Source organism: Dermacentor albipictus, chromosome 8 (assembly GCF_038994185.2).
Source record: "Dermacentor albipictus isolate Rhodes 1998 colony chromosome 8, USDA_Dalb.pri_finalv2, whole genome shotgun sequence".
Taxonomy (NCBI): Eukaryota; Metazoa; Arthropoda; class Arachnida; order Ixodida; family Ixodidae; genus Dermacentor; species Dermacentor albipictus.
This window is the reverse complement of record NC_091828.1, coordinates 121866922-121894549: the sequence shown is the minus strand read 5'-3', so window position 1 is coordinate 121894549 and position 27628 is coordinate 121866922. Positions and strand designations below refer to the sequence as shown.

The 27628-nt window shown below is 46.4% G+C and overlaps 1 protein-coding gene across 1 annotated transcript; it reads right to left on the bottom strand.

The window, feature by feature from the left end:
- Positions 1–272: 272 nt before the first annotated feature.
- Positions 273–26050, bottom strand: LOC139049320 (glycine receptor subunit alpha-2-like). Its single transcript, XM_070524698.1, has 9 exons — positions 25947–26050; positions 23852–23925; positions 11341–11408; positions 10210–10439; positions 6360–6442; positions 4556–4711; positions 3723–3907; positions 1486–1626; positions 273–677 (listed from the first exon to the last, which is right to left on the bottom strand). Exons 1-9 carry the CDS (start codon positions 26048–26050, stop codon positions 375–377), a joined length of 1344 nt encoding a protein of 447 aa, XP_070380799.1. The 3' UTR covers positions 273–374.
- Positions 26051–27628: the final 1578 nt, after the last annotated feature.

Genomic DNA, 27628 nt, shown 5'->3' with positions numbered 1-27628 from the left:
TATGTGCTACGTCGAGGCGCGCCGCTTACGTGGCGTCGTGTGGCGATGCTCTCTCCCGTCACGCAACACATGGCGCAGCATGTGTTCCATTTTGCTCGTTCTGCTCCGTCGATACGAGCACGTGACCTGGCGTTGCAGCCAATGGGAACTTAGATGCCGTTTCGCTGCTACCGAAGCCGGCTTTTTCGCTCAATGGACCGTTCGATGCAAACGCGTCTAACGCACTGTGTACCATTGCACAATGCGTCACAAGAAGCTGATATCGGCGTTGTTGCTGGCGGCCAAGTCTGTGGCAACCAGATATTCCGCGAAGGTTGGTGTCTTCACGGGATGAGCTGCTCCCTAATAACTTTCGCTTAGCGCATCGCAAGAGATCAGTGGCCGGGCTTCCCGCTTGGCAGGTAGTGAGCCCAGTAGGCGATCATGAAGAGCACGAACACCGAAGGAAACACGGCGCGGGAGACACTGTCGAACACGTTGGAGCTGCTGACAGTCAGGAAGCGGAACTTGGCGACAAAGGCGAGGAGCTTGTTCGGCTGGAACAGCGGCTGGATCGGGAACCTCGACGGTGCCGGAAGGTTGCCGCGAGACACGGTGGACGCCATGGAGCCGGCGGAGCCCAGCATGTCGTTTTCCGTGATGTCCTCGTCGGCTATGGCGCCGTCTCCTTGGAAACCCTGCGATCGAATCGCGTTGTCAGAGTGGGGTCAGCGTCAAGTGTCTTCTTACTGGATTCTGACATTTTACAGGGACGCCGAGGAGCAAATATAACAAAATTGTTCAAGTTGTATTTGCAAAGAGAGAGAGAGAGAGAGAAAGGCAAAGGAAAGACAGGGAGGTTAACCAGAGATTATCTCCGGTTGGCTACCCTGTACTGGGGGAGGGGAAAGGGGATGCAATAGGTGAGAAAGAAAGAAGGATAAAAAAAGGAAAAAACCTAAGCACACACACGCACGTACGCACGTTGTATTTGCAAAGTGCTCTATGCTACATACAGCATCAAGATATGCACCTTAACTGTGAGGTTAATAGATTATGAAACTGCATTTGATTCAGTAGAGATACCAGCAGTCACACAGGCATTACGTGATCAAAGAATACAGGAGGCACATGTGAATACCTTCGGAGATATCTACAAAGATTCCGCACCTACGCTGGTTTTCCACAAGAAAAGCAGAAATATATCTTTAAAGAAAGGGGTCAGTCAACGAGACACAATCTCTTCAATGCTATTCACTGCATGCTTGGAAGAAGTATTCAAGCTCTTAAACTGGGAAGGTTCAGCCGCGAGGATCAACGGCCAATATCTCAGCAACCTTCGGTTTGCAGATGACATTGCCCTGTTCAGCAACACTGGGCACGAATTACAACAAATGATTGATCATATCATAAGAGGCCAACAAGCGCTGACACCAAGGCCAACAAAGGGGTTATTTGTTGCCGACTATACCCCGTCCCGCGAAAGCCGTAGTCCTGTGTACTCACGATCCGCTGGGACTTGACGTACTGGTAGGCCACAGCGTACTCCAGCAGCGACGCGAACACGCTGATGAGGCACGCGAAGAGCCAGATGTCCACGGCCTTCACGTAGTCCACCGGTGGGAGCGCCGTGCGGGATTGTACGACCTGCGCACGAACGGAGACGACGAATCAAGTTTCTGATGTGAAACCTTTTATTCATTTTTCAGTAGTAAGAAATCGGTCCTTAGAGAAGAAACTCAAAACTAAAATTCCTGAATGCGGTGCCGCATGTGCCGAGTAGGTCGGATACTTGTGAAGTCGGAAATTTTGCGAGGGCGCTTTCGTTTATTCGAACGCTAGCTCTGGCGCCCCAACTATATGGTCTGGGGACAGGCTACCGGCCAGAGTTGCTGTTCATGTTTGAACGCGCTGTAATGCACGCACGCATTCTTTCAGTGTCTCAAAAGAGTGGCGAAAGTCTGGCTCCCTAAAGGGAGCCTATATATACTATAGAATAAACACGAAAGAAGCAGGTCGAGTCGGCTTATCGGGCTGGCATCGCTCTTGTCGAGTCCGCGTAAAGGCTACCCGGTCGGGCTGAGCCAGCCCGACCCGTTTGCAGTGCGCATGTAAACGCAGACGGGTGGGACCAGCCAGCGCTGGGGCTTGGGCGGAACCACTGAGGCGTCATCGTTCTGTGCGCCGGAAGCTGGAACGGTATCGGGACAATGCTAAGGAAAACACGGTGCAACGCAATTTCATTATAACAACAAGAGCCATGAAACAGCTGTTGCAGACCGGCCGCGAGAACCAGAAGCCCCCTTCAATCTCGTTGACGTCTCGGCTCGACTCTGCGTGCTGCCGTTGTTCGGACCCGTCCGAAGCGAGTTCCTGTGAACGCGGTCTCATCGGTCTCGGTTCACCCGACTTCTGACTAAATTCACTCACGTCGGGCTCACGTGAACGTAGGCATACTCTCATTGTCGCCATCTTGATGAAGTCGTCACACTCTCGCCTTACAATAATAACCCGCTGGTACATCTTGTAACGGTTGCAGGAACGCAAATGATGCTTGTTAGCGAGCTACTTGCGAAAGGCAGCTCATAGTATTATCTTTTCAGAATGTGTGGATCTGCGCAAATCCTCTTATAAACCTGCCTAGATTTAGTATGTTTGTATGCGCTGTTATACTATTTCGTACTGATATTTATGCCTTTTTCTACCCCCACGCGATCCCTGTTATTGTGCTGTTGCCCGTCGGAGACGAGCTCGCAGTAACGCGTTTTTGACGCGCCGCAAATGTTACAGGAGCATTTAGAAATGCTTATTTTTCTTATCAAAATTCGCGCAATGTCTTCATCAACGCCGCTCTTAGAACCGGTTACCACTACGGGAATCCAGCAGACGTCACCCTAGCCGTCATGAGATTACAGAGCCAGCACAAAAAAAGTTATGGGATCTTACTTGCCAACACCACGATTTGATTATGAGGCACGCCGTAGTGGGGGACTTTCGAAATTTAAACCACCTGGGATTTCTTAACGTGCACCTAAATCTCAGTACATGGGTGTTTTCGCCCCCATCCAAATGCGGCGGCCATGGCCGGGATTCGTTCTCGCGACCTCGTGCTTAGCAGCCCAACAAGATACCCACTAAGCAACCACGACGGGTACACAGCTAGCACAGTGAAAGTCCACTAGGTCAACCGCTTACTTCTAGGAGCGCCGTGCACTTATTAATGGGGATACTGGAATGGCATCCGTTACCTAGCGTGAAAACTCCTTAGGATAGCAGTGTTACATAGAATGTAACCTCCTAATGTGTCCTTCTACACTTCCGCATAGGAAGTAGCATTCGCACTTCCTTATTTGAATAATGCACTCTACATTACAGAAGTCAGAAGAGGCAAATCACAGATGGCGGCGCGCTCTCGAGAGGTGGCATCGTTCAATTCAACGGCTTTGTTTCTACTACGACCGCCACCTTGTTTTCCGCCAATTTTCGTTCAAGATGAGTGAATGTAACGCTTGACTGATGCCGATGCTCTTTTATTATCGATAATTTTCTGTTAACTCTACAAAGTAAGTTCTCGCGATCAAAGGTCTCATGTGTAAGTTAATCGTACTTCGCCAGCTGGCCTTCTTGCCGTCACTTTCTGCGTGACAATGTCTTCTTTTTCTTTTTCGTCTGTTTAGTAACGCGGGCCTTTTCAAGATGGCGCACTTTGTGCACGCGAACGTGCGAGCGCGTGGACGGCATACCTGCGTGGTGAGGGTCAGTATGGCGGTCACTCCGAGGGTGATGCGCCCTTGCACCGCGTGCACGTCGAGCCAAAACGAGAGCCACGACAGCACCACCACCAGGCTACTCGGGATGTAGGTGTTGACGATGGACGCCGTCAGGCGGCGCTCGAAGGTGAAGTTCGCCAGCAGGTGCGTGTAGTTTTCTGTACGGGCAGCAAAATTATTATTGAGATGATGGACGTTCAGAGTGGGGGGGGGGGGGGGGGCAATGCATAATCCTGTCTGCTCCTTTCTGTGTCCGTGTTCACTTCGCGCTACAAGCCAAGACCATGTCTCCTTATCCATTTCACCCTACTATAACTGTTGCCGCCGCTTACGCCAGAGAACGGGTAGCAAATCAAGTGCTAGTCTTGTTGAGCTTCCTAGCTTAATTAGTATTTCTTTAGCTATCTCTGAACCACAAACGCTTCCTCGCTCCCCTAGCGTACGGAATGCAAAAGCACCCGTTTGCTGCTTTATTTATTTATTTATTTATTTATTTATTCTACGTTTACCACGTCATTACCTCATTAACAGCGGTCGCAGAAGGGATAAGACAACCATAAGCCCAACTTCGGACGAAAGAACGCGGAAGAACAACGCGAAGGTGACGGACGGTTAAAAAAAAAAAAAAGGCGGTGTCCAAATCACACTCGCATCGACGGCTCACTCGGAGCGACGGAATCCGACCTCGAAGGCCATGCTTTTGAGTACTGCAAACGCCGGAAGCCATTTCAGGAGCCAGCCACACGTCATTTGGTCGCCATATCTAGGACAGTACTATATATTGCGAAGGTCCTCGTAACGCTCACCTCCGAGGAAGTTCTCGCTGTAGCGATGCACTTTGGGCCGCTTGATCCGGAACTGGAGCGGTTCGACTCGCTCGACGAACTCGATGGCCCGACTTTCCCCTTGGTCGTCCACATTGCCGTCCCAGCTCAGCTCCGTGATGGAGTTTGGCGTGGCGACTGGAATCGGACGGTAACGTTTTTTTTTTAGAAAGAAATTTTGGAAGTTATCTTGTGCGCTATTGGTGACCTCGACAAGGAGTTTCTCCCGAAAGGTGAAGAATTGATTGCGATGGCAAATCAGCAAACAACCACACGACGGATCGTACTTTTATCAGCCGTATAAAGTGGTAAACATTCGTTTACTAACTAAATTAACAAGAATGGTGTAGGCGTGCACAGCAAACACGAACACATCTGACACGATGACCGCGCACACACGCTGTCAAAACGCTGGCGTGAGGAATTGCGGCAGCAGCAGCGAGCGAAGTGACCTTCGTGCTGTCGATCGCTTCGACGCAAACTGAGGAGCGGCGAGAACACATTGCACAAAGCTACGAGCCGTCGACGCACCCGGACTCTGCCCCCAACGCAGATCGCTCTCACGATACGGCCGCACGACCGCGCACGGCCGTGACATAAGCAGTTGTAGCTGGAGTAGAACGCCACTACCCTGCCTCCCCTCCTTCCGGTGCATCGCAACGTTGGGTGCCTCGCGCGCGGCGCAAGACAGCGCGCTTCGTCGCCGCTTTGAATGAATAAAAGTACTATCTATCTATCTATCTATCTATCTATCTATCTATCTATCTATCTATCTATCTATCTATCTATCTATCTATCTATCTATCTATCTATCTATCTATCTATCTATCTATCTATCTATCTATCTATCTATCTATCTATCTATCTATCTATCTATCTATCTATCTATCTATCTATCTATCTATCTATCTATCTATCTATCTATCTATCTATCTATCTATCTATCTATCTATCTATCTATCTATCTATCTATCTATCTATCTATCTATCTATCTATCTATCTATCTATCTATCTATCTATCTATCCTCCCTTTCGCGCGGGCGAGATTGAACCGCCGAACGTCGGTTCCCCTCGCACGCTTTCACTCGCACTTGTAGCGTAGGACGCACGGCGACGGTGTTATCGCCGTTGGACTTTATATGAACATCACGGCGACGCCGACGACAAATGGCGGAAATGCGCCTGGAGGGTCCACATATTTGCTATCGCAATAAAAACGCGTTGTTGACCGCTATATGTAGCAAACTGAGCTTGTTGCGGTTTCCTTTAGCTGTATATCTAATTAGTCAATATTATTTAATTGATTGCGCAAGTCACTATGAAAAAAACTTCAAATAATAAATTTGCAGATATTTCCTCGAAACGTCCTATTCATGAATGATCAATTTACTACTTATTGCGCAATCGTTCTTGGACTGCATAACTAAAGCCCGCATATAAAAAGAACGACTACGCGCGTGGCCACATGTTCTCAGACCAGCCCAGCATGAAAAACCAAGCAGCGCTTTTAACGTATTGTGTTGTTCCTTTTAACACACTGCGTGTCCGTACATGTTTAATGCTACCAGCGTTTGGAAGTCTGTCGAAGCTGATTTTCAACAACAACAAAAAAAATTACCTTGTGCATAAAGGAGTAATTCTAATTTCGACATTCAGAATCAAAACATCCAAAATAGAGCTTGCAGTAAGAAAACGCTTGGGCCATTGCTTGCGCGCGAAAGCTAGACGGTACATAGTTTTTAAGCTGCAATGAACACTGGGAATATTGTTGGGCATCGGGCTTACGCAGCGAAACCTTGAAGTGGCAATGCTGGATGTCCATCGGGTACTTGTGGAACGTCATGAGGCACCGAACTTGGAACAGGTACCTGCACACGTTGATGGACCCGAGATTGTAAATTGCTTGAAGACGCACTTAGAACATAAGTTGAAGTGAAAACGCTAAATGTGAAAAGTGAGTAATTGCTCTAATTGGCTCTAAAACAACCCGCACACCACATACATACACACACAAAAACACTCAAGTGTGTATATATATATATATATATGCACACACGAGAAGGAGGAGGTTAACCTAAGGGCCTGATTTTTATTAGTCATATCCTGAGAAACGCACACTGACGCCTAAGACATCTCCCACTAACTCCCAGGATTCTACTATAGGGCACATAAATACCCAAGAAAGTGGATGGGAAAACGGCGCCGCGGTAGCGCAATTGGTAGAGCATCGCACGCGAAATGCGAAGGTTGTGGGTTCGGTCCCCACCTGCGGCAAGTTGTTTTTTCATTCACTTTCATTTTCCAATAATTTATCGTTTCTTTCTTCCATTCATTAAGCACAAGCAATTTCCCCTATGTTGTTCTTTGTGTCAGTGTTTGTTGGTCTCTTATGATATGACTAATGTATATATTGTATGTGTATGTTCCGTTACGCTATCCGGCAAAAGAAAGGATGTTACTAAGTTAGTGGACGGATTGGTAGCCGTCGCCATAGCACAATCGGTAGTGCAACGCATGAGTAATGCGGAGGTCGTGGGTTCGGCTCCCACCGCCAGCAAGTTGTCTTTTCGTGCACTTTCAATTGCATTTTTAAAAATATTTTCTGCATTTCAATTATTTCAACTGCAGCTAATTTCCCTGCAACTTTCCTTAACTTGGTTGTCTCTTGCCTTTATTTGGTCATGATGAACGAAAATCGAACCCCTCGGCTATCCTTGTTGTTTCTTATATATATATATATATATATATATATATATATATATATATATATATATATATATATATATATATATATATATATATATATATATATATATACATAGTGATTGCATGCACAACGCTATACCACTTAAAAAAGTAGACAGTATTTGCAAACCACGATGAAAGAGTGTATGTTTAGTTGTAGAGTCACATAAATGCACTCATAATATCGTTTCACATAAATTGCACTTAGTGGAATATATTTGCAAATATGTACTGTCTAATAACTGGTATCTCCCTGAAACAAGTATCCTTGGACGTCGTCTGTTCCTTGGATGAAATTTCTTGCCAATGCTACATATCTCGTATTCTAGTTCCGTACAAGTTTCATTAGGTGTGCGAATCACAAAATTTTAGTTCTGGATAAGTTCTACTAAGTGTGGGTAGCACAGTATTCTAGTTCCAGATAATTTCTTTTAAGCGAGCATATTTGCAACTATGTTCCGCTAAAACATACGTGGAACAAGATTAAAGGAACAAAACACTACATGATAAGAATTAAATCAGTTTAGACTGATAAAGTATTCTTTCAAAACCACATTTTCGTGCTTCCCCAATAATGGGTTTGTTACACCAGGAGAAGATGAACATCAAGGTTCAATTAGTATTTTTTTTTATTTCGCCTCGAAGCCCTAGCGGCAAGGCGAGTCTTCAATGTCTCATGGCTCTCCCAAAACGATGCCAATCTGAAGTCACCATATGCCGGCATTCAAGTGCATACAACACCACAGCAGCGCCAGATTTCCCTGTAGGTAACATAGTGAGAAACACTACGCCTGCCAGCGCGCGCACGTCTCGGGGGCCATGCATTCACACTCCCCAAATATTTTTTGAGAAGCGTAGTATCTTCTTCGGTGGAGCTTTCTGGCGTCCCTGACAACCCGACAATATAAAAAGCGAAAATTGAGAAATTTAGCAAAAGCTGGTGGTAATAAATGCGCTCGCAAAATTATACGCAGTTGGGTTACGCTGCTGAGTCAACAACCGGGATATATGTCTTACGTAATCGCTTATTCATTAAATTCCAGAAGGATAAAATCTGCGGCGAATTCAACGCACCCTTCTGGAATATATGTACAGGCAAGCTTTCTTTATGCGCATAAAGGGTGCCGAAACCTGCATTACTTCCTTCGATCGTTATCGCAGTGTCACGTGCAAGGTCGTACCAAACGTCCTCGCCGCAGCCGCCATCGTTCACGTTACGAGCTTTCCAAGTGCAGACCCTTCGCAGCTGGTCGAATGCGCACGCAAGCGCTCCCACACACCCGTGCTACACAATGTGTCACGCATGGCGATCGCCTGGAAGGGCTATAGTTGTGAATGAATGAATGAATGAGGTTTTCTTATTAACAGACAAGATACAGTACAAGGTAATACTATACAGGAGGAGGTGCCGAGGTCAAAGATTGTAATGGGACCTCCTGCACACCGTGTGAGTAAAAATATAAGCAACAGTTGCGACAAATAATGTAAAAAATTAAAATAGCAAAGATAGTATTGGTTTAGGCTTGGCAGTACTACTACAAATCAGTTACAGACGTGCTAGTAAAAATGCATAATAATTATTACTACATGTTACTAATTACGGAAGTAACTATAACGCCATTATGAAAGTAAATGGATAATGAGACATAACCTAACATTTATTTGTGTAGCGTAAGCATTAACAAATGTGCAAAATTGTATCCTTCGTTGGAAGGATCGAATTACGCGTGCAACTGTTCCCTTATGCTTAAAACACCGGGCTGGTGTGTACCGGTTTCCGAGGTTCGATGCCATCGTCGGGCACGTCAGTAGCATATCCAGCAGCGCCACGCGGTAAGGAAAGTCCGCGAGGGCTCGCAAAGAAATCGCTTTAAGGGGAAGCTCTAGCTCGGGCCCAACTCCCACGCGGCCTATTCAAATACATGTAAAACGCAAAAACGTTTTGTTTGAGATAACCCTTGGACCGATTTTAATGATATGTGTTTCATTCGAGAGAGAAAGTTGAATTCTATTGACTGTTGGAAGCGGAATTTCGATTTAGGGCCTGAATATTGTGAGACGGATTTTCAGAAATTTGAAAGTACGAAAGAAATAGACGCATGAAGTTTATAAATTTACAGCTCTGCATGCAGATATCGCGGTTCATATATCGCAGTTCTGTAAAGGCATCAACTACATCATTCAAAGCGGGCACATTCTATATTTGATTTCATATCTTATGTGAATTTGTTACGTTGTGTACAAGGGTTCTGGAAAAGCTGTGTGTCCACATTACTCATCTTTCTTGAGAATTTATGTGTAACATATGAATTTTGTCTGCCTTAAATGTACTATGATAAGCAGTTCACAGAATTGCGATATCGTTTTTCATTGCTGAGTTACAGAGTTGTAAACTTGATAGTTTCCTTTTCTGAAAATGTGCGATTTTTTTTCCAAATTTTAGTAAAACATTGATGACTAAATCAAATATTCGAAACACACGGTCACTAGATTTTGAGTTTTTCTTTCAAATGCAACAAACCTCGTCGAATTTGGTGGAGCGATTGCCGAGAGAAACGAATTCCCCTTTTACATGTATTTAGAAAGGAGCACCCAAGCTAAAGCTTCCTCTTAAAAGCAAGTGTACCCCAATAAAGCTTTGACTGGGGCTAGTTGGTTTGGCATCTATCTGCTTGCTGCGCTTTGCTGTTATACGAAGGGCAAAAAAAAAGAGACATTATTTTGACGTGCAATAGCGAACAATAAACAGTTGAGAGTTGGCGCACATGTGTGCCTGTCTCTTTCTTTGTCCTTCCTATAGCAGTATAGCGCAGCAAGAAGAAAGAAAACAAGGTAACCCCCCTCCCGATTGGGTTATCGAGGAGACTGAGGAGAGTTCGAAGCGGCCTGCCTCGTGAGCCTGTGCACCGATCCGTCGCGCGCAATCTTGTAGGCGACGCTGTCCACCGACTGTCGGAAGATGCTGCTCCTCTTGGTGTTGGAGAACACCACGTCCGGCGCCCACATGAGCCGCGCCACGCGCCGAGGGACCGACATCCGGCGCCACCTCTGGGCGAAGGGGCTGCTGCGCAGGCGGTCGTCGCGCCAGCTCTCCTCGATGTACGTGTGCAGGCGGAAGTCCTGAGAAATTGGGGAGAGGGGGACAAAGAGGGGGGAGGAGGAGGAGGGAAAAAACTTTATTTAAGGCCACCACTAAGGCCCAGTAAAGTGAGCGCTTGCTCCGCTAAGGCCCGTTGTTGATCCGCCGAGTCCGAGTGAAGCCAAGCACTCCAAGACGGAGGGGAAGGAAAACAAGGAGAGGTAATGGCAGCCTTACATGAGTACAGAATGTGATAGCGATGATATCTGCCCTTATCTCGCGACAGTTGGGGCAGTGAGCTGTGCTGCGAAGGGGGAACGAAGGCTGACATTTGAGTCTGCACGGGTGCGCTCGAGGGACGCTCGGTTTCTGCCTACCGAGGGCTACGCTACGTTAGGAAGTGTTAAGACCGCTTCGTTGTGGGGCGTGAGAGGGCATCTGCTGTGGGCTTGCATCGTACTTGACGCACCGCTAAGAAGGCAACGCAATAGTAGATCCACGAGGGTGCACAGGCAGTGCGCGCTTCATTGGAACTCCGTGTATGTATGTATGTATGTATGTATGTATGTATGTATGTATGTATGTATGTATGTATGTATGTATGTATGTATGTATGTATGTATGTATGTATGTATGTATGTATGTATGTATGTATGTATGTATGTATGTATGTATGTATGTATGTATGTATGTATGTATGTATGTATGTATGTATGTATGTATGTATGTATGTATGTATGTATGTATGTATGTATGTATGTATGTATGTATGTATGTATGTATGTATGTATGTATGTATGTATGTATGTGTGTGTGTGTGTGTGTGTGCGTGTGTGTGTGTGTGTGTGTGTGTGTGTGTGTGTGTGTGCGCGCGTGTGCGTGCGCGCCTTGTAATTTAGCTCTGGACATTAGGGCCAACTACAGGTGTCCTTATAAACTTACCATTCTTTCTTCGTTGATGTCGTCGACGTCCACAATCTTCATCGAGACGTTCACTAAAACAGCCATGCCTGCAAGCAAATCGAAGTTAGTTGTATTGCAAGACAAAAGCTTACAAACTATAATTAATATCTACGAGCCCACGTCGCGTGTAGATAATAATGCTAGGCTAACTTACAGCCTACGGAAAAAGATGGCTGTGATCATCAGAGCTGAAGAAAGCAGCATACGAACTAATAAAAGCTAGTAGTTTCATGCGCAAGTAGCATGTGTTACGAGTCATGACGTGGCCGAAGCACTTAGTAAACAAACTGTCGTGTTGCGAATTAGGCGGTCACTCACAGATTTGCTAGAGATTCTTACAATGCCAGTTATGTTTCGATACAGTTCGAGAACGTCGCGATTTTGTATAGCTCTTCTAATGTCACCGATAGTTCATTTTTGCTATGTGGAGGTGTCATGAAATTGTAGTCATGCGCTAGCAATGATTAAAAACATTGTGGACTTCATGGTATCTGTATGAAACTTATATTGATCTTACAGATTGGAGTGACTACTACAACGGGGAAAGCTTGTACGTCTTGCGATTGGCATTATCTAAGAAGAAAAAGAGTGTTCAAGTTGAGATGATGAGGCTCTTTATGGCACGATGACATCCACAAATGTCCAAGTATGTCCTGGCGTTGTTATGCCGATAATAAAAGCACATTATCTTCCCGTAGCCTGTTTGTACAGCGCAGCCTTTTATGTTAGGGATTGAGAAATGAATAAGTGCTGCAAATTGAAGTTTCAGTTTCTTTCTTCTCGTTTTTTTACAAACTTCCTTCTTCGACTTGAGTTTTGACAGTAGAAGAAGCTCCTCTTTATAAAAATATTTCAGCTTCTTGCATCAGCTGGTAATCACGCTCTATAATGCGGGAAACGTGAAGTAGAACCACATTATGAGCAAGAAACTTACAACCCCAGGGGGCGTCATCGAGAAAGGAGAGGAGAGAGAGGGGACGGCGACGACACAGGCTACCGGTTTAGTAGCATGTACCATGACGTCATTTCAAAAAGCATCTTTAAATCATCATCATCATCATCATCACCATCATCACCATCATCATCACCATCACCATCGTCGTCGTCGTCGTCATCATCAATATTTAACATCCTAATGATTACATCATCATCATCATCAATAAGAACATCCTAATGATTACATTCATCATATTATAACCATAATATCAGGAATATAGCAAATCACGGTAGGTTTCTTTCCCTTAGCAGACGATACGGTAACATCGTCTTTTCTTTTTCTTTTTGTTGTCTGGAACGGACACTGCAATCTTTATGACCTGTCTCAATGCAGCGGTTTTGTGTTCGATTTCGCTAGGCTGCGAGTAATTTCCGTCTAGCGACGTCGATCGTTGCAGCCGTGGGCAAATATCAATGCAGCCTCTCGGGCAAAAGCCAATTCACTTTCCCGACTCTAACCGCTGATTTTCCCATACATTTATGGGCAGAGTCGTGCGGTTGACTTGAGTCAGAGCTACTTTCTGAGCTGTTTTTTCACTGTAATGTCCTTGACGTCCTCTCCTATAATAACGCTTAGCGAAATCGCGATAATCGTGACTTCTGTAATAGTATACTTTTTTTTTTTTCGTGCAGTGGCAAGAGCATCTAGTGCACGGTAACAGTTTGTCACGAGTTTGTGACATACTTTTAACTAGACGCGCCAGGACAGTTTCCAGTTATATTTTGTGTAATCGATAAATAAACAGCAATAAGTAGCTGCTGCGTAGTAACGGAGAGTGTGATGTGCACTCGACCAACGCGAGAGGTACCTAGGCTGAACAAATCTGCGAGTGTGGCAACTGAAGTTTGCAATTAATGTGCACGATGTGTCAGAGGTGTTGCAAGCGTGTATTATGTGACTGCAATTGATTATTTATCAGAGGGAGAATCGCTGAAGGCTACGCTCATTTCGTTCTGCGACTCGAGCTTGCCTATGTGGGGCATCCTTGGCCAGAGGAGAAATACGGGTCATGCATGGGGTGCAACGAAAGCGCTTCAAGAATTTTTTAGAATGACAGTTCTTAATGAGACGTCATGATCAGTTTGACTGTATGTACATGTTGGCGAACGTATGTGTCATTTGTGTATTTGTATGATGATCTGTGTACGTAATAGGTTTTACCCAAGATCTGGAAGGGCATGCCATGACGTCATTCAGTTAAACACATCCAGGCCAACGAACTGAAAACATAAGGGGAGTTAGTTTAAAATATTATTCGTCTAGAAGTCTACCGATGTGTTCTGTGTGTGAATATGCATACTTTTGTTGTTGTGTGAGCGATTCACACCGAAGATCCCACTGGTGTTCCTCCGCTTGAATCCCCCACAGTCAAAACGGACGAGTTGACGTTATCGCCACGTGACCTCCTGCTCTGACACAGTCTTTTATGCAGCAAGTGCTTGCTACACGTGAGAGGCGCCATAGCGCAAAATACGTGGTGCCACTTCATTTCTATTTATTATTTTTATTTTTTCGTATGACAAAAGCTATGTTCTTGTGCATGAATGACGAATTCATTATTACAGCAGCCTAATTTTCAATCTAGCTTGAACATTCTTATTTGTGGTCCCTAGTAAACGCAGCTCTTCTCTGTTTCTCTCTCTCTCTGAAAAGTTAATCAATTAATTAATTCTGGAGTTTTATGGGCCAATATGAGAAGTTCCCTAGGTTGACTATTTTTTATCCCCTGCAAGCAAACTGCCCATGAAATGGTAACAAAGCCACGCCGACCTTCAAATACTGGTGATAGATCTTAGAAGAAAAGCGTATAATGTCTGCATCTCATGCGCAATGAACTTCAATTATGGCGATAGGTTCGTAATACTGCAGAAATACACCAGGCAGAGGATAACAATAACACATATAAAATGAAGCCTCCCACAGAGATCATGTTTATCATTTTGCTTTTTGATAGGGAAGTTTTCATTTTCTTTCAGAGCGCTTTGAGTAACAATAGCGTTGGGAAGGTATCGCTCTTGTGTTTCTTTTTCTTTGTGAAAAAAGAAATTCCGCCTTGCTGCTGGGTCTCTCAACCTGTCACTGACGACCTGGTGAGATTTCTTCACCACCGTTTCTCCTGAATTCAAGAGACGCGTGCTCATGGATCGCTCGTGGAGCACAAATTAGGTCCTAATCGAGTTAACTTCGCAGAATGTGGCGTTTTGTTGTTTTCGTAGCTGCCCACGCACTTATGCGATAAATGCTTTATCGCTGCAATCCTTCCGTGCCCACACGTGTTGTTATCTTTTGATCAGTTCATATTTTTCTTGTGTGACACTGGCGACAACATAGCGGTGGATGATTCCAGCCTATAGTCCAGCAAAGTATCAACTTGGAAAGGTTGCGACAGGGAGAAATCTGCCTGCACACTTTTTATGAAGGTGGGCCCAAATTTCTGCTAGTTTCTTACTTTATTTCTTTCAATAGTAGCACTCCAAGGCTCGCCAGAGACTCTCACATATTGCAGTAGGTAGAAGAAGGAATCACAGAAAGTGAAGAAGGGAATTGAGGCCATTGGAACAAGAAGCTATTTAATGCACCTCTACAAATGCCTGTACGCAGGCCAAATATGGTGTGTTAACACCCTGTCTGAGACATTCTAGCTGAAAGCTAAAACGTCCCAGTCAAGACGAAATAGCTGTCTCAGCATAGAAACTCGGCAGTTTCGAGCAAATGTGACTGTTTTTTTTCCTTCTTTTTTTCTTTTTGACAACAGCAGGCCATCTCCAAATCACAAGCCTCATGCTCGCCCCGTATTTTAACCTTCCGTGCCCACATACGATGCAAGCTCGTTGAAGGCGGAAAGAAGAGGTCGTACATTTTCCATACAGACGCAAACACACCAACCTGGAACCATAGACACACACACGCAAACTGAGGTACAGACACACCTAACCTAACCTTAACTTCCCGCAAAGTACACGTAAACCACGCGCATGGCCTTGAAACTTTTCTTTGGCTACTTCTTTTCTTTGTCCCGCACGCCACTTCTTCGACCGTTTTCAAATCCTCACTCTTCTTTCCAATCGGTACCGAAGGTACGCCGCCCCCTCCCCCACCCCCCCGGCAAGAGAGTGCGCGAAGAATGCAAAAAAAAAATATTTAAAAGAGAGAGGGAAAAAATGGCTGTGGCTTAGGTAAGGTTAAGCCCAGGATGCGAAGCATACTAGCCTTTATTTTAGTTGTTGAACCACTGTTTAGCCTGGTGAACTGCTGTTGCTTGGCTATATTTGGTTCGGCTAGACGAAGAAACAACTCATGCATTACTTCTTCGCCTTCAAGAGTGGAACGCGACAGCGTTCCCGTCGACCCGCCAAGGGGTGTAAGACAATGGGCTACAGGGCAGCGACTACGCGCCCCGCATTGGACGCGGTGAGCGTCGAGCAAAGCAGCGTTCGGCGCGGCAACGAAATGTGCGCCTGAGCAAGAGACGCACGCCTTAGAAACAGCTCGTTTCTAAGGCAACACCGCATTCACTAGAGGCGCTTTGTACCGCTTTGAAGCATCGTACTCGTGGCTCAGTGGTAGCGTCTCCGTCCCACACTCCGGAGACCCTGGTTCGATTCCCACCCAGCCCGTCTTGCAAGAGTTGAGCCAAAGCCACCTCTCCTCTGTCGTGACGTCACGGTGTCACGTGATTTCATGGCGACACCGCCGCGCCTGAGGAGCTGGGTTGAGCTCTCGTAATATGCTTCGCATAAAAAAGGAAACGGTCCCGACGAGAGAAATGCTCGTTGGCGACGCGTCATCGATTTCGAAGTCGGTTTCGATCAGACGCGAAAACAGCGTCCCGAAAAAGACCGTGGACTTTCCCGTCCTCATGCGCGTCCCTGTCCCCGGCACCATATAGTGGGTCACGGCTTCGCTATACGCTCGCGTGTTGGCTCGTGGCCAAGTTCAAATCAATGCGGGCCCGAGAGCGCGAGATGCTCGTTTGCTGCCCGTCGCGTCTGGCCTTTCTTTTCATTTCTTTTCTTTTGTTTGCATTTTATCGAGACAGGTGCCTTCTCCTCCTTTGTGCCGGTGACACTCACGCGATGGCGCAACCTACGCGTGGGACTTTGGCCCGTGAATGTGGGCTCAACAACGCCGCAGCTTGAGCGTTCGCGTTCAATACGTCGTTATTGCAGCCCTGCGTAGGCTTCAGTTGTCGAAATAATTCTTTACGAAGCCCGCTGACGCAGGTACGCTTGCGTAGTTGAGAGTTGGGTCCCGAAGGTAGACGCGCGCTTACGGCAATACGGGTTTGTTACTATTGAAAGCTAGCGCGGATCACCAGATTGAATGCCACGCGGTCCTATTTAGAAGAGCGTGGTATAAATAGTCGCGCTACCAGGAGTGCGTGATGCAAATGTTAATTTGTTAAGAAACACAGTGACGAAACCAATTTTTACAGCTAAGCTGTTAAGGGCTAGTTCCCACAAGATCGTGTCCGTGTGCAGACACAAAACTCTCCATACGTGGACCAATCCCGAAGATAGTGCATTGCCGGGCCGATCCACGACGGCGGTGCAGTTCGCCATTAAGGGGCCCACATACACAGCTTCGCTGGTCATCCTTCCTCACAGAGTGGAAGGGCACTGAGAATGTTTCTGAGAATATATTGACGTGTTCGGTTGGGTTTTGCAAAAAAAAGACAGAAAGAAAACGCCATCCGTTGTGCTGCTGTTTGAGAGTAGATGATATGTCAACGGGTCGTGGGGGATCGCTGCTCAATACCGTGCTTGGTCCATCCCGAATACAAATTATAAAGTGCTCGTGACCGCTCTCGCAAAACTGGACAATCGCCCTTTTACAGGGGAAAAAGCTCTAGAACACTGGTGCAGACGGGCTTCGGCACTCAAGGCCTTAAGGGCTTTGCTGAAGTTTTTAAGGACATGCGAATTGTGCGACCACCTTTGAACGTTGTAGCGCGTAGTTTCGCGTTACTGTGTGAATTTTCTTTTTTTTTCCATTTTTTTCCTCTTCTTCTTCTTTCTCCTTTTATTCCCTTTAACCCTTTCCCCAGCACAGGGTAACCAGCCGGTACTTACACTGGCTAACCTCCCTGTCTTTCTTCTCCTTTGTCTCCTCCTCCGAATACAAGTTGCACTGTTGACGAGCACTTGGACAGCGTAATCTGCATTTTCAAGCGATTTACCACGTCGACGACTGTCCTGAACACTACTTCAAGTATACGGGTTCACACACAATCTGCGGTCTATTGGTGGTCTGTGGTGGTGTCTTGACTCTGACCGGCGCGCGTCTAAGGTTTGGATACTGGTCAAACGAACTTCAACCTATATCACAACGGAAGTAGCATGCCAGTCCTGTGGATATGATAACCTCCTCTATCATTATTAAAAAATAAGAAGTCAGCGTGCATCCGGGTAAACATAAAATACCAGTTAACACACACATTTGTTTATATACGTTTACCTTGAAACCAATTTTCTCCTGATTTATATCATTATCGTTCGTTCTCCTGAGGAGTAGCTGGCCTAAGAGCAACAGCGCCGAGAGCAGGAGCGAGAGAGATCTCGTCGGAGTCGTGCCAACGCCTCGGTATAGGATCGGGCCCGCGATGCGTAGCGCGAGCAGTAATCTCGGGCCGATTCGGCGGGTCGTGTGGCCGAGCGAGATCGCGAAGCTATGCTAAAGCGGCGACGTTACGCCGCTGAAGCCGCGACCGAGCGAGTTCGCCAGCGACAACGTCGGACCGAGGATCCGGTGCTTCAGGCCCGCAAGGCAGAGCAGCGACAATGTCGGCGTCGGCATAAATACCACGGCCGCACCTTTCAGCTTCGCTGGCTTACCATCTGTACGGGGTGTGTGGGCGGTGTTTTTTTTCTCTCTCTTATTGTCAATTTCAATTCCCTTCTACTTTCCTTTAACTGAAAGGGAGGAGGAATCACTTAAAGCGCCTACATTTAGCAGTTTGACGAGATGAATGCCCCCCTAGACATGACGGCAATGGACCGTTTACAGACAAATAAGTGTGTACAGGCATAATGAAGAATTACCGAATGCAATGGCAAATGAAAAGAAATGTAAAAAAAAAGATCATTGCCGATTATGATACTCCCTGATGCAAAATTTTAGCGCAGCTCTCTGCGCGTTTTCGTTTCGCAATATATTGGGTGGCGCGGATAACCTGCCGCGTGCGGCACGTTGCCAATGGAGTGCAGTGCGGCGCCACTGCCTCGCTTTTCGGGAGATCGCGAGAGATAGCGCGTGTATGACGAGAGGGCGCAATTGACAGCAGCCGCCGCAGACAGACCTGCACTCAGGCAGCGCTTTCTTTCCCTATGCCTAACGTGCGCTACTGTGGCGCCATCTCGTAGCTGTCGTCGCCGCAGAGCCCGTCTTGCACGGCTCTACGTTTTTCTCCTCATGGTTCCGCTGAAACCTCCTCCTCCGCTTTCCTCCTCGCGATCTTATTGCTGTCGCCATTCTTCATCACAAGCTGCACTCCGCCTCCGCTCTTTCTTCCTTCGCTTTGCCCGTTCGCTCGCTTACTAGAGACGCCGAGGCACGCCGATGCTCAATGCAGGAATGGGTGCCTAAGAGCTCAACTCTAAGAAAGGTTGTTATAACTTTAGATTGCCTTATTTTTAGCTCGTGTCTCGGTCTATCCACTTCAATTCTTCTTTACCTCGTTACCTCTGCGCAGGATAGCCAACCGGTATGTACTATGAACTGGCTAGCCTCCCTGTCTTTCCCTCACTTCTTCCTCTCATGACACTGATACGCCTGATCGTAATTATAATTTTTATCAACTATTTCCAGCTTGCAGTCATACTGGCATATCAAAGGCATGAAGTAAGTCTAGTGAGATCTAAATTGACTGTTGGCTGAAGTAAAATGTCAGCTGCGCAAAAAAAGAGAATCGCTTGCAATGCCTATAACAATAGTTTTCTTTTTTGCTTGTAAAGATCATGCTTTCGTGGATGTTTTTCTTGTTTGATACATTTTTATTATAAAGTGACAATGGAAACTTTGTCGCGACGTTGATCTGTTCTCGATATGTGGATCAGCATGTGAGTGTTAGGAGATTTAGAGAGCAGTAAAACTGCGTGCTGCCCGCATCTCTAATGCCTAAGCGTAGTATGGGTGTGATTCCCAGCCAAGCACTGCCACCCATCTGCAAAGAAACGTGTCTCTCACCGCCGCCGCACACTTGAATCATAGCGTTCTTTTTTTCGTTTATTTGCTACAAGTGGTGATGTTGCTTCAGACAGCGCTTTCCTCGCATTCGAGGCGCAGTCACGTGGTAGTGGCGTGGCATTGGTGCATTTTAAGCAAATTACGAGGAGCTCTAGAATAGCTCATGAGGCATGTCGTCTCCACGTTCGCCGTGCAGAATTCGCAAATCCTGTACACGACAGGAACCGAGTCATCTTCATCTACAGCGTCCCCTGTGGACCGGGCAAATGCGTATGCAGCATAGAGGGTGGCGTTCGTCGCCGAAGACTTTGCGTAGTCGACATCAGTAGTGTTTTTGTTTATGATCTGGCAATTCAGAGCGCAGCTGCGCAGCAAGAGTAAACTAGCTGAATATACAGAGGCTATGCTGTTCCACTGCCGCCGTGATACCACGGCGTGGATGACAGCAAAGATTTCACTTGGTGTACGAGGATAAATACGACACTAGTGTTCTCCCAGGACCCTGAGAAACAAGTTGGAACGAAATCTGAGCCACGAAAACCCTGCTATTATACTTACGCCAGTCAGATCTTATAGAGAATATTTCACAAATATGTTATCTTGGCTCGAATAGCTTATTTCTAGTTTGTTTTGTTTTGTGTGTTTGGTTTCCTTTATACTCTCCTCATCTTTATGTCAACTCAAACACTTCATCTGAAGTAGCAAGTCCTGCTTACAGTAGCGCTGACACTTTTAGCTCCCATTAAACACTTCTTTCTTTCATTTTCTTTCTCTTCGTCGCAGCAATAACGCAAAACCCGGCATGGGGAAAATACAGACGGGTCTCCCACTAGTCCTAATTTACCTTTCGCACTTTCGTTGCTTTTCCTGAAGGCCAGCCTATATTTGCATAGGGTTTCCATATGCATATCGTCATGATCGGGCTTTCCCGAAAGTGGCTTTGCTTGTTGCACGTGTTTAGCTTGCGGGTACTATCCTTCAGGCGACCTTGAAACCTGAACTAGTGTCTACTCGTTGTATTGACCCGCTAGGTGTGTACGTGTGCGTGCCAGGCACACGCAACTCCAATCTCGCGTGTATCGATGCGGAAACCATTACCCAGCCTTATGCATATATAAATATGCGAGTATCATTTTCGGCATGTACGTAGCCGGCGTTCATTATCTTGCCTTTTGCATTGTAGATGATTCCTCGAAACTGCATTCCCCATGGCAACGGCATTATGGCGTTAACGGGACACTAAACAGAAAAATGATTTATGCTGCATCAGTAAATTACCTTTCTACGACACGAAAAACACCGCTCTTACCACGATAAGACGCTTGGTAAGCCAGAAAAAGCGCAAGAACGAATAACGAGTGGCGACGCTTCCTTGAATTTTGCCGCACCTGGTCACTGTGACGTCATGGATTTTGTGAAATTTTCTAGGATATTCCTAAACATATATCGGTACAGAATGACTATATTGTGTTATTGTGTGTTATTGCGATATTGTGTGAATGTTATATTGTGCTATTATATAGGCACAGAATGTTAAACATGACAAGTTTCGGGCACCTTGTCTCAGCGAACGCGGCCCAAATGGGAAAACATAGTTCGGAATCCCTGACGTCACACTGACGTAGCGGCGTCGGGTTTTCGGCGCGAAATTCAAATACCGATACTGCGACCTTCATTTTCTCATCTAATAATCAAACTTTAATTTTGAAATGACTGCCTGTAGGGTTCTCAAACTGCTTCATGTGTCTAAACTGATTCATAGTTTTGCTTTAGTGTCCCTCTAAAGAGTAGGATGGACGGTTACTTTGGGTGCAGCAAGCCTCTCTCATTCTCTTTCTGGCGCTGTTTCTCACTTGCACTTGCAATGCAGCGTCCTTCACATCGCGTAATGCCATGCAATGACGTCAGGGTGGTCACCGCGTTGTTTGGCAGTGCGCGGAGCGGGAAAGCTGCGCCTCATGGCGATCCACTTTTCTCGAGCCATTCTTCGCTTACGGTGCGGAAGCTGCGAACAAAATTAAATTGCGGCGTTCAACGTCGCGAGACTGCACAGTGTGCACGTAGTAGTTGAGGGCTTCGGATTAATTTTTTTTTACTGTCCGAGCTCCTTCAACGTGCACCCAAACCGCAGCGCACGAGTTTGTTTGCATTCCCTCTTTGTCGGAACGCGGCTGCCGCGGCCCGAGTCGCACCCGCGACTTCGTGCTCGGGCTGCAAACAGAACTCTATAACAAACATCTATAACTGCAGACTATTACGCGAGTATTACTTTAATACCAAACGTAACAATACTTTACTTGTAGAACTTGCAAATCTATCCGTCAATTCATACCGTTATTCAACTCGTACACCTGAAGTCTCGAAGGTTCCGCGCTCTAGAACTAACTACGGTTGTCAAATGTTGTGTAACAACCTTCCAAGATTACTGAATTTATACGACAGAGCAGGCTTCAATTTACAGGATTTATCACTGTCAGAATTTAAAACTCTATTGCTTTCACTTTAGAGCACGTTTGTTAATGATTATTAATGTGTGTTATGTTCCTCTTTTTTGTCTATGTTACCAAGTGTATATCATTTATTTATTTCAATGCCGCAGTGTGTTTTGCATTGTTATTGTGGAAATATTTCACTGTTCTTTCATATATTGTATAACTGCAATGTTTTATGACTACTAGATAAATGTAATTTATATGGCGCTTGATGTGTTACCCCATGCAGCCATATTGTACCTAAGGGGGTGAGGTTACCTCAAGCCGCGTCTGTGCGGCTTTATTCCCTCATCCACCTCCATTTACCACTCCTCTGTACATGTGTGTGTGTAAATGGAAATCAATAAATCAAATCAAATCAAATCAAACTACAAGGAACATGACAACAGGGCATGACGTCACGTCGATTCTCCCCTTGTAGAAAGTACGGAGGTCGCAGTGGAATTGGGAGACTAGGCGACACCTGTGACTCGTGCTGTAGTCGCAAGAAGGTCAATCTTGCGGGATCGGACGCTCGATATGAAAGAAATGCCCCAAGTATGGAAAGGTGGGTGACGCCGTCATGTTGAGATCAGTGACGCCACAGTTTCTTTTTTTCCCCAGCGCCTGGCTGTGAGTCGATAAATTTTGACGACGAATAATTCTGTTGCATTGCAACTTAACCGAGGACATATCGGGAATTTTTTTTTCTGCACAGTTACACCAAAATATAAACTGTAGTAGAAGCCAAACGCCGTGAAAATATTTCCACCGTCATGTCATCACTGGTACTGCGGTTTGAACGCGAAATTTGAGAGGAAGTTGCAGTTTTCTTTTTGCCTTATTAAGGAGTTTTTTAGCAGTAATGTGTCAGCCTAGATTGATCTATCACCCTTATTTAGTGTTTCTGCTTGACGCTGGTTGACGAATTCACAAGCATTTTCGTTCATAAACGATAGTCGCCATTGTCTTTCCAACTTGGCTAATTGCATGCCCAGCATCATGATTGGCTATAATTTGCTCCTACGAGCAATGCTTGCTTAAAAAGCTTTTCTGATTCTGGAATTCGGTGCCTTACCTAATCACGGGGATCTCTGCGCGGTGACTCTGATCACTGCAAAGAACTATGTGTGTCATCCCATCTAGCTCGCCCGTTCAAACTAATCAACTCGCTGCAGTTGGCTGCTGACCGCCGCAATTTGACTCCAGGAAAGCACTGCTGTTCAATAGTTTCTTTTGATGAACTATTTATTTGGTAGGTCATCCACAAGAGTCACGCACGTTCTGATTCCAGCATCCGCCTTTCTTATTTATTTATTTATTTATTTATTTATTTATTTATTTATTTATTTATTTATTTATTTATTTATTTATTTAACACTCTTTCAAGGCCCGAAGGCATTACAGGAAAGAGAGGGTGAACATAAAAACATTTGCGCAAGATACAAAGACATATTCAACGTGGCGTTTTATGAATGGTGGTTTTGAAGCTGTCAGTATCCAGGATGGCTGCGACGGTCGTAGGGAGGTGGTTCCAAACTTTGCTTGTGCTAGGGATGAATGCATTGCTACAAAGTTTAGTACGTGAAGACGGCACACGAGCTTTGAAACTGTGTGTCAGAGCGAGACGATATGTATGACGGTTGGGTGATAAGCTGTTGTTTCAACGAAGGGTTGTGGTGGTAGATTTTATGAAAAAGCGAAAGGGGGCGGAAGCATCTACGACGGAAAGAAAGTTCTGGCAAGTTAAGTGTTGTTTTTTGCCCTTAATAATAATAATGATGTGCCCTTGAAGAAAAAAAATTCGTTTTGCGCTAGGTGACTTGTTGGTACATACCGTCGACGACCGGTGGCTCCGACTTGCTGTAATTGGAAGGCAGGAAGTTGTTCCATACTTCATCGGAAGAACATCTGCACGAGCAAGGTTGGAGTGCTCAGAAAATTTATTTAGGAAACCTGCAGAACGCCTGCAAATGTTTTTTTTTTTTGTTATAAGTATGTACATGCATGGGGCATACTATGTACCCAATGGCCCTGCAACTCTGGCCGACTAATGAACACGATCTCTTCGAAAATAGCCCAATCGAAAGCACATACACAGCGCTCACGTCAAATGAAATAAGGTTTTTAGTCAGAATAGGCTTAAGCAATCTATCGACTTTCAATGGTTAAACCTATGAGCACTATGAGTAGCCTGCACGAAATGCCTAGACGATTAACGGACCACCCAAACACAATTTTACAAAGGAATAAAACTTAACGATTGACTAACAGCTGATATGAAAAAGCTGGGGAAAAAAAGACCTTTGTTATGAAAGCCATACAAAAAGCAAGATAAAGGTCAAAGTAAGTGAACTCACCAAAGCCCTCGAATAACGTATAGAATATGAATAAGTGTTTATCAAAAATAGCAAACTCGCATCTAGGAACTCATTCTGCCGCCCTTATAGAATATTGTTCCAGTATTCCTGAAACGACAGCAATACGCTTGCTTTCCGCGATGCTCCGCTTTCAATTTTAATCTAAAGCCGTTGTAAATCAATGGTCTAGCCATCATTCTAGTTTAGGCGCATTTATCCAAAGAAGCGCACTGCGATATCTAAAGGACAGCGTTTCCTGTGACGTAGGATTATTTATGAATTACCGCAGCTTCATTTCCTATACAGTCGAGGTCCTTTACAACGAACGCCTCTACAACGAAATGACGTATGTAACGAAGGAATGATTCTGTCCTGGTTCTGTTGTGAGCTGTGTGCTGCGCCACTTTTACACCGAAGTGACTCGTATAACGAATGAGTTCGGAGATCCCAAGCACCTCGTTATAGAAGCGTTCCACTGGGCCACATAACATCACCCGCCGTGGTTGGTCAGTGGCTATGGTGTTAGGCTGCTAAGCACGAGGTCGCGGGATTGAATCCCTGCCACGGCGGCCGCATTTCCATGGGGGCGAAATGCGAAAACACCCGTGTACTTAGATTTGGGTGCACGTTAAACAACCCCAGGTGGCCGAAATTTCCGGAGTCCTCCACTACGGCGTGCCTCATAATCAGAAAGTGGTTTTGGCAAGTAAAACCCCATAATTTTAACTGTTCTCTCGCAACAACCTTTGTGTGTGTGTGCGTGCGTGTGTGTGTGTGTGTGTGTGTGTGTGTGTGTGTGTGTGTGTGTGTGTGTGTGTGTGTGTGTGTGTGTGTGTGTGTGTGTGTGTGTGTGTGTGTGTGTGTGTGTGTGTGTGTGTGTGTGTGTGTGTTAAAACATGTTTCGGTCTGTATTCACAAAGCATATCTTATTTAATAGCTCCCTGAATGGCCACGGTTTTGTTGACAGCGATGACAGCGAGCATGGTGACAGCGAGCAGCGTGATAGCTAGGTGATTGGCGCATCCAGGGCTAAACATGGAACCCACTTAGATAAGATGCATTTAGCGAAAGCGAGCAGTGAAAACTGAATTGACAGACCTACAGAGCTGCAGTTCCGCTGGCAGTCCAATACTCAATTAGAATGCAAAACCTCAATGCCTCATTGCAAACGGCTCAACAGTAACCACGGAAGTGAGCTCTGAGATGCGACTGCGATAGAGCAATATAACCATGATAACAAATTAAGCGAAAACTAAAGGAACTATTGTAACGACAACCGTGACAGTAGTCGCAGCACCAATAACAGCGGCAGCAATTGCGACAAGGTGTGTAGGAGTTATATCAACTACGGCAATAGGCGCAGCTCATGCAAATTACGAAAGAGAATAGGGGACAACAACTCTCGTGGCGAGAGGACGCTGTCGTAATGACAGCCATGCCAGCTGCCGCAACAAGAATAACAATAACAACGACAGCACTTTGTACAGGACGTGCGTTAGTTGTAGCATCTACAACAGGTGTAGCTGAAGCAAAGAAAGCAAAAAAGAAAGAAAATAGGCAGCCCGAACTCACGTGGTGAGAGTGCAGTTGTGTGCCGTCGCCGCCGCCGCGTCGTTGGCCGTCGCTGCACGGGACAGGCCCGACAGGACAAACCACACGAGGCCAACGCGCGGCATGGTACCACTCGCGACGGGCCGTCGACGGAGCCGCGGCCGCACGCTTCGATCGGGGGAGAACGTGGCTGCACTTGCACAACAGGTGGCGTTGGCAGTGCAACGCCGAATAGTGCGGGAGGGAGCCGTCGCCCCGAGTGACTTCATTACCGCTGTCGTATCACCGCATCAGTCAGTCAGTCAGTCCGTCCGTCCGTCAGCCAGTTAGTCTGACTGGTCAGTCAGTCAGTCAGTCAGTCAGTCAGTCAGTCAGTCAGTCAGTCAGTCAGTCAGTCAGTCAGTCAGTCGGTCGGTCAGCCAGTTAGTCTGACTGTTCCGTCCGTCCGTCCGTCCGTCCGTTCGTCAGTCAGCCAGTTAGTTTGACTGATCAGTCAGTCAGTCAGTCAGTCAGTCAGTCAGTCAGTCAGTCAGTCAGTCAGTCAGTCAGTCAGTCAGTCAGTCAGTCAGTCGGTCGGTCAGCCAGTTAGTCTGACTGTTCAGTCAGTCCGTCCGTCCGTCCGTCCACCCGTCCCCGTCCGTTCGTCAGTCAGCCAGTTAGTTTGACAGATCAGTCAGTCAGTCAGTCGGTCGGTCAGCCAGTTAGTCTGACTGTTCAGTCAGTCCGTCCGTCAGTCCGTCCACCCGTCCGTCTGGTCGTCAGTCAGCCAGTTAGTTTGACTGATCAGTCAGTCAGTCAGTCAGTCAGTCAGTCAGTCAGTCAGTCAGTCAGTCAGTCAGTCCATCCGTCCGTCCGTCCGTCCGTCCGTCCACCCGTCCGTCCGTTCGTCAGTCAGCCAGTTAGTTTGACTGATCAGTCAGTCAGTCAGTCGGTCGGTCAGCCAGTTAGTCTGACTGTTCAGTCAGTCCGTCCGTCAGTCCGTCCACCCGTCCGTCTGGTCGTCAGTCAGCCAGTTAGTTTGACTGATCAGTCAGTCAGTCAGTCAGTCAGTCAGTCAGTCCGTCCGTCCGTCCGTCCGTCCGTCCGTCCGTCCGTCCGTCCGTCCGTCCGTCCGTCCGTCCGTCCGTCCGTCCGTCCGTCCGTTTGTCTGTCTGTCCGTCCGTCCGTTGCTCTTTCAGCCGGTTATTTGGACTGTACAGTCAGTCAGTCAGTCAGTCAGTCAGTCAGTCAGTCAGTCAGTCAGTCAGTCAGTCAGTCAGTCAGTCAGTCAGTCCATCCGTCCGTCCGTCCGTCCGTCCGTCCGTCCGTCCGTCCGTCCGTCCGTCCGTCTGTCTGTCCGTCCGTCCGTTGCTCTTTCAGCCGGTTATTTGGACTGTTCAGTCAGTCAGTCAGTCAGCCAGTAGGCCGGTTGGTCAGCTAGTTAGTCGGTCAGATTCTTAGAAAAAATTCCGGGGTTTGCAAGAACCACGATAAGATTATGAGACATGCGGTAGCGGGGGACTCCGGATTAATTTTGACTACCTGCGGATCTATGACGTGCTCCCAATGCAGGGTATACGGGCGTTTCTGCGTTTGTCCCCCATAGAAATGTGGCTTCCGCGGCCGGGATTCGATCCCGCGACCTCGTGCTTAGCAGCGCAGCAACGTAGTCACTAAGCTACCACGGCGGATAACTTGAAAACAAAGGTTACGGCGCTAAGTAG

Excerpts from the sequence above, each read along its gene's own strand:
- LOC139049320 (XM_070524698.1), bottom strand. The coding sequence starts at position 26,050 with ATGCCGCGCGTTGGCCTCGTGTGGTTTGTCCTGTCGGGCCTGTCCCGT. Across the intron at positions 6,443-10,209 it reads TCGGTGCACAGGCTCACGAG|GTACCTGTTCCAAGTTCGGT; the intron begins GCAGGCCGCTTC and ends CAACGTGTGCAG. Across the intron at positions 4,712-6,359 it reads CCACTTCAAGGTTTCGCTGC|TCGCCACGCCAAACTCCATC; the intron begins GTAAGCCCGATG and ends GTCCGATTCCAG.